Source organism: Bison bison, unplaced genomic scaffold (assembly GCF_000754665.1).
Source record: "Bison bison bison isolate TAMUID 2011002044 unplaced genomic scaffold, Bison_UMD1.0 scf7180017864384, whole genome shotgun sequence".
NCBI classification, from domain to species: domain Eukaryota; kingdom Metazoa; phylum Chordata; class Mammalia; order Artiodactyla; family Bovidae; genus Bison; species Bison bison.
Window position 1 is genome coordinate 16,410,960 of NW_011494956.1, and position 7,846 is coordinate 16,418,805.

Here is a 7,846-nt window from a genome sequence, read left to right on the forward strand (position 1 = left end):
TACTTGGCCAACAAAGGTTCATCTAGTCAAGGCTATGGTTTTTCCTGTGGTCATGTATGGATGTGAGAGTTGGACTGTGAAGAAGGCTGAGCGTCAAAGAATTGATGCTTTTGAACTGTGGTGTTGGAGAAGACTCTTGAGAGTCCCTTGGACTGCAAGGAGATCCAACCAGTCCATTCTGAAGGAGATCAGCCCTGGGATTTCTTTGGAAGGAATGATGCTAAAGCTGAAACTCCAGTAGATTGGGCACCTCATGCAAAGAGTTGACTCATTGGAAAAGACTCTGATGCTGGGAGGGATTGGGGGCAGGAGGAGAAGGGGACGACAGAGGATGAGATGGCTGGATGGTATCACTGACTCGATGAGGATGAGATGGCTGGATGGTATCACTGACTCGATGGACGTGAGTCTGAGTGAACTCCGGGAGTCAGTGATGGACAGGGAGGCCTGGCGTGCTGCAATTCATGGAGTCGCAAAGAGTCGGACATGACTGAGCGACTGAATGGAACTGTGCCCAGCAACTATGCAGCTTTCTGGTACCCACACCCCAATTCCTCTGGAGAGGTACTCCCTCCAGCCCTTCAGCCCAAGGCTTCTGGTGGGCTCAGCCCAGCATAGGGTTGGAACACAGGCCCTGAGAGTACCACTCAGTACTTTCTGGATGCAGGGACTGGGTCAGGGCAGGTGTGGGAGCCAAACTGATATAGTCAGGCTCATTCAGAGCTAATTCCAGGGCTTCTGCTGGGGGATCCCAGAGGAGGTACTGGCTCTTCCCCAGGGGATGATGGATGAGATTGTAGGAGCTGGAGCCGCTGCAGACTTATGACCAAGAGGAAGCTCAGCAAGGAGCCAACACCAGGGGAGCAGAGAGAGGAGAAAGGTGGTGGGTGAGACACAGATTGATCTAAGGATTTGTACCCAGCCACACAGGAAGCCACATCAGCCCCTGGACCATTCATTCACATAAGCCAAGATACCTCCCTTAAGAATGACTTGTGTTTTTCTGTCCCTGGCCACCAGGAAACCCTGACTGATCCTGAAGTGTGGCTCCCAGCAATCAGTGACCAGTTCCAATGCTCCCAAGTCCCAGGCAGGGGTACCAATCTGAAAAAGGATGCCCAACTCTGTTCCCCTCTGCTTGTCTGCCCCTGCAATGGCCGGAAATTCAAACACCATACAACTCCATTCACAAAATCACTTTGCCCAGAGCTAAATGTCTCCTGGATTTGCCTAATTTAGCTCAGGCTTTTCTGTCTTAATTAGCATGATTGAGTCATCAAAAGAAGAAGAGAGAAAATCCAGGCCTCCAGAGGGTGAGTACTATGCTAACACTTTCTGAGTGTTTACCCAGGAAAACTTTTTGTCGACATGGTTGCATATACGGAATCATTCCCATCCTCGCCCTGTTGAGCAGAGGAGACCCTGGGACTAAAGGAGTCTCGGTGATGGGCCAAGATCACATAGCCAGGGAACTGCAGAGCAGGAACAGGAGCCAGATTATTTGATGCCAGGGCCTGAAACCTTCACTGCTGCACCATAACCTTCACACCTATCAGGCCAACTAAATTTCATTGATTTTGCTTGGCCTTGGAACAAATGGGGTGCTATTAGAGTAGATTTCTCTCCTAAGTGTGCTGTCCTTACTTCCAGGATGTGGCAGCCAGTGAGGGTGCCTGGAATTGGTAGATGGGGAAAGCGAACAGCCAGGAGGGTCCCCAGGAGGGCGGTGGGGAAGGACAGCCCCCGTGTGCCGCTCTCAAGGGCGTGTATCCTGTTTGAGGAGTTAATTTATCAGACACATACACAGGTATTCAAATGAGGGCTGTGCCCTACACACTGGCCTCTCTGGAAGCTCTCCACTTAGTCCAATAATACTCTCATCACTTACGATCTTTCCAGAACTCTGGAAACTGCCTGCAGAGGCATAAGGTGAAATCAGCTCATTTAACATCATACACCCACACCCACAAACACATACACTCACACATGTATCACATAGAAATACACACACACATATCACACAGAAATACTCAGATGCACATATACACACAGGCACATACACATAGACATACTTATAACTGGATATGGGCTCCCCAGGTGGCACCAGTGCTAAAGAATCCACCTGCCGATGCAGGAGACACAAGAGACATGGGTTCAAATCCCTGGGTCAGGCAGATCCCCTGGAGGAGGGCATGGCAACCCACTCCAGTATTCCTGGAGAATCCCATGGACAGAAGAGCATGGAGGGCTACAGTCCCTAGGGTCGCAAAGAGTCAGACACAACTGAAGCGACTTAGCACAGCACAGCACACATTCCTGGATACACACATATATGAACACACATTTCACATATTTATACACAGATGCACATACACACACACAGATATACGCACACGGCGCACAGGCACACACACACGCAGGCTGCTCAACCTGAAGGCTCGTCAGGCTTGGCTCCAGACTCTTTTGCATCTTTCCTCCATCAACCTTCCCACCTTCCCATGATGAAGATTTGCCAATATTAATGTGGCAAACAGAACATGTCACAGGTTGTGAGAAGGTGGTTCCACAGGGTAGCACAGATGGACGTGGAGTCTGAAAGCCCGTGAAGTGCTCTTTCAAGGTAATTCAGGATCTGTAGATGTTCACACGGTGGCCACATGTTACACAGTCACAGACTCCCACACAGAGGCTATTGGCTGTCCACATGCAAATAGCTGAGGAGCCCTGGCAATATTCTGCAAAAGTAAAAGGCCTTGCTTTGATTTCCAACAAGCAAGCTGAATAAGCCTCACTATCAGAGGGACCCAGCTTGCCTTCCTTATCCATCACAACCAGTGTGTGAAAGAAGCTGGACCTTCTGGAGAGCATCCTGGTCTTCTCCGTCATGCTCATCGCAGGAGAGGTAGCTCTATCTGTATCACTGATTAAATTTCTTTAAAAGATACTGACAATCAATTGGGTATTGGAAGGTCTACAAAAAACATTTTATTGGGCTACAATAAACCTAAACTGAGCATCTCCTCAGTTCAGAACCCTGGGTTGAAGATGCAGGAAGTATCATGAATGCGCTGCTCCTTCCCCCTTTTACGTGGCCGACAAACATTTACTGAAGCCTGGCCCCTGCTAGCCCGGGGACAGAGATGAAGCCACTCCTGTCTCTGCCCAGTGGGAGGAAGCACACATTAACGCAGGTTTAGCTCACAGAGTGATGGTCAGTTAGGAGTTGGCAGCAAGCCTTCTGCTTTAGGAAAAGGGCCCCTACCGTGGAGTCCTGGTGGGAAGGGGCACCCTGGAGGGCTCCCCGAGGGGAGGGAAATGGAACTGACACTTGAGGGACAGACAGGGATGCAAGGGGGAGCAGGAAAAAGGAAAAGAGGGGAGAGGGCCAGGCAGCATCTAGGAACAGTGGTTGTTGTTCAGCCACTCAGTCTTGTCTGACTCTTTGTGATCCCACTGACTATAGCTCGCCAGGCTCCTCTGTCCATGGGATTTCCCAGACAAGAATACTGGAGTGACTTGCCATTTCCTTCTCCAGGGCATCTTCCCAACCCAGGGCTCAAATCTACATCTCCTACATTAGCAGGTAGATTCTTTACCACTGAGCCACCCGGGGAAACTCCTCTAGGAATGGGGATGACTGCTAAGGTGGGCCACGAAACCATGAGAACTAGCACTTACTGAGCCCTGTGGCAGCTGAGCACCGCCCTGAGTGTTGACCACAGGACCTCTCAGAGCACCCTCCTGCCCAGAGCTTCACATCAACATGTGAAGGTCAGGACCCTTTTGGAGCAGGATGGTAAAGAAGGGTTAGGGAGAGGTAAGTGAAGGCAGCCCAAGGGAGGAGGGTGGAATTCACAGGGTCACGGGTAAGGGTCCTGGGATGCCCTCTGATGGGAGCTCAGCCCCTCATCCTCCCAGCAACTGTTACTTCATAAATATATTTGTTATTTTCTCCCTCTACTCACCAGGTGGCCTCTGATATGGGTTAAACCTAAAGGCTTTAATTTAAAGCTGCAATTAGATTATAAAGCAACATTTTGCCATTTGAGCAGAAATACTTTCTGGTTTTGACATGCAATATTATAATCTATTTTCCAGAGATATAACTGAAAACAATTTGCAGGCTATGTGTGGGTGGGCAGTCCAAATCCTTCCCGCATCTGGCAGTCCTTGAGTACAAAGGTGAAGATATCCAGGGAAACCATAAAAGGAAGTCTCCTGGCCTCTATCTGGGGAGCCTACCTCACAAGCCATGCACCGTGGATAGGGTTCATTGCAATGCCAGCTGGGCCCCCTGGTGGAATCATGGTACCCCTTCTGAACCAGGCCTACCAGTTCCCTGGAGACCCCCAGGCTACCAGAACAATGCCCACCCACACATCAACATCTTCCTCACGCATGGTATCCTGACTGCAGGGGCCATCTGAGGGACAATTTTTTCTCTTTCTGGGTTGCTGGGGCGGGGCTCATCTCCTCCCCTACTGGATCCCAGGAAAATGCAGACCATTCACCCAGCCTCCTGGCTTCTCAAATCCCGGACCCTGGCCCCACTCCCCAGACCCCTTTATCACCCAGAAGTACTCTGTGCATCTTAAAGTTAAGCCCTGATTCAAGGCCATGGCCTCCAGTGCTCCTCCAGTCTCCTTGAGAGCCCCAGCTAGGCCTCTGCACTTTGTCACAATCGCCCTGGCTTCACTCTTCTTCTTTGTGGGGCAATGTCACGCTACAAGATGCTGACCCCCTCCCGCCAACGTCCTCAGCTCCTGACCCTCCAGGCCCACCATTCTTGCACAAGTAAGGATGACCCCACTGCCACACCGCCTCCAGGTGCCCCTGACTGGGGCTGTCACACACACAGCCTGGACCTCAACTAGGTCCTTACTGCAGCCACATTCCTCCCAAAGAGTCCAGACTCGCCCAACTCACCAGCAGTGGCCGTTAGCTCACACCTTTGCCTCCCTCCTAAAACCTGCTACTTAAGACTCCCCACCTCCACTCTCCCAACCACCCCTCCAACCTCAGAGAGAAGAAGGGAAATTAAGAGACTTCTTATCTTAGGGCTTCTATACCAATCCTGAGTCCTCCCATCTCTCTGTCCTGCCATTTCAACAACAAAGGCATCCCGTTCCCTGAGAGGCGCCTGCCTCCACAGCCTCCCTTCCCTCTGCCTCCCGTGCTCTGTATTCCCTCCTCTCACGGGCTGCCTCATCGCCTCACCTCCCACTGACCCTTCCATGTCCTGCTTTCTGGCTTCTGACCCTGATCCCTTCTGAAACCATCAGCATGTGGCACCAACAGGGTCCTTGTAACCAAGCCCAGTGCACCATCCAATGCCCAGCAGCACCTGCCACCTTTGCCCCCTTCCTCCTTGACCCCTGCTCCCTGGGCTTCTGTAAGAAGACCACCTCTTGGTTTTCTCCTGCCTCTCACTCCTTCTCATCCCCTTCCAGGGATCTCTTAACTTGGAATATTTCCCAAAAGGACCACCTGCCTTGGGAAGGAGTTCAGAAGTTTAAAGAAGACAGGTGGTATGTACAAAAATCAAGGAAAAAATGAACCAAAAGTCACATCAATGACTTAAGTCACTGGAGAAAACATGCAAAGCTTCCACTAACAATGTAACTTGTAGAAGAGGGGCAAGTCCTTAATGTCTGGGCCGCTTGAAGAGCTGCTGCATCATCAGCTTTCACGAGGTCCCCCGTGGGAGTAGGAGGTATTTCCTGGGGGCCTGCAGTGTTCCCAGCAGGATTTGGACTTGTCAGTGTGGGCAAGATTTGCCCCTGCTCCTGGCCACACTTTGGGAAACACAGTTCACCCCAGACCTTGCCCTGCTACCACAAGGCCCCACACCTGCACCCAGAAGGGAGAACCCGGGGAGAAAGCGCAGGTGAGGCCTGTCTGCCTTGGGACCTGAATCCAATGTCCCTAAGACATAAGCAGGAGTCTTAAGACCAGCTGTGACTCATACCCTGGGTTGCAGAGCGGCCTGAGGCTGCAGGCTAGAGGTGACCAAAGGCAGGGAGGAGAGAGAAGGTGTAGGGTTAATGAGAAGATCCAGCTAACCCTGCCCCTGCCTCACCCCCTCGCGGGGATGAAGAGTCCATGCACTCCTCCTGTCCCCTCCTTTCGTGATTAAGCCTCACAGAGAGCCAGCCACTCGAGCCTGAGATGTGAATCCCATCCCACCTCCTCCCTCTGCCTTTCCCCACCCCAATGTCTTCACTCACTGCCAAATGCTACCAAGGCCTCCTGCTTAGCTTTGCTCCAACTGTCCTGAGTATCCCATTTTAATCTGATGCTTCTGACCCATCCAAGACAGCTGAAAGAGCCTTCTGTCAACTGTTCCCTACAGTCGTGTCAGCAAGTGTGACAAGATCCATCCTTTACCTATAGGAGAAAGCCACATGGCTAACTCAGCAGGTCAGTCCCAGTTCCCCATGCTGTGCACTGCCCAATCCACAGCCCAGCCGCACCTCAGCACTATCCACACCCTCCCATGGTCCAGACGCACAGACTCTTGTTCTTACGTCATTTCATGACTCCCACCCCTTTTAACCAGCTATTCCTCCTACTTGGAACATCTTTCCAGACTCCCTATTTACTGCCTGTCAAACTCCTACTCATTCTCCAAAGCCCAGTTTGCGTGCACTTTTTTTTTGTAAAGGCTTCTTGTCTCCCTCTAAAGTGTCTCACTTCCAGTTCTGTGCCCACACCTGGCTGTCAGTCTCCCCACTGCCACCCAGGAGGGATACATTTCAGCTCATTCATGCATGTGCTGGATCCCACGGGAGGTCATGAGCTCCTCAAGAGTATTCATCTTTGCAGCTACAGATTCTGACCAGGTGCATAACACTGAACAAATGAATCCAGAACATTGCTCTAAGGCAGTACCAGGTCAAAGAGAGCCTCAGCCTTTCTGAACTCAAGCTCCTCCTCATGCCCTGGCCCCTCTTCAGCCCCAGGGGCATCCGGATCTCTGTCCTCCCCATCACCACTGACCTGAACACCCAACTACTGGCAGCCACTGGCCCCAGTCCCACACAGGCCCTGGCCACCTGCTGCTTCCTCTCTGCGGATGGGCCACGGACAAAGCCATTCACACCTGTAATCCACATCCCAGAGGGGCAAGTCAGGCCCTGCTCCCATGACTGCTCATCAGGACAGGAGGACAGACGGTCTGACACTCACCCCTGATGCGGGATTGGCGGTCCAGCCCAGCTCTGCAGTAGCCGTCCTGGTGTCCATTAAAGTTTCTGAAGGTCAAAAAAGAAAAAAATGGTGCGTCAGAAGAATTACTGGACAGTGAAGTTACTTAGGACTGTAAATGTCAGTGCTAGGAACCCTGGGGCTCCTCTGCAGAGCCTACGGCTGAGAGGAAGAGGTCTGCTAGGAGGACGCAGCTCATGGCAGAGTCAGGTACAGATCTCAGGTGTCCTGATGCTAAGGCTCTACTGAATGACCCCAAGCCACCTGGGGGATGGTGTGTGACGTCATCTGCCTACTCATCACTTTAATCCCGAGACATGGCATCTTCTCACATCACTCAACCTATGTGCTCTCCACAGGCCATGCTGACCCAATAGCCAAGCCTAATTCCCTTGGTGGCAAGTCTTTCTCAGCCACCTCCTTCTGATTTCTGACTCCCTACTCCTTTCTCCCCACTCCTCTCCTCTGCTTCCCCTTAGGCATCCACGTTGACACTCTCAGCTGATTTCCCTTCAACTTCTCTGGCCCCAACACTCCATCCTCCTGCAGGTCCTTTTGCCTCTGGGCCCAGATACACGGCCACCCCCTTCCCAAGACTCTGCTGAAAGCTCATGCGGCTTTGGCAAAGGCCTCACCCCAA

At 51.8% G+C, this 7,846-nt stretch overlaps 1 protein-coding gene across 1 annotated transcript in view; it reads right to left on the minus strand.

Moving 5' to 3' along the window:
- The window catches only part of EPHB1 (EPH receptor B1), a 328,791-nt gene extending 321,221 nt beyond the window's left edge, over nt 1–7,570 (minus strand). The window contains 2 exon segments of the mRNA XM_010858306.1: nt 7,189–7,253; nt 7,549–7,570. Coding sequence (XP_010856608.1) covers nt 7,189–7,253; nt 7,549–7,570 — 87 coding nt within the window.
- Nucleotides 7,571–7,846: the final 276 nt, after the last annotated feature.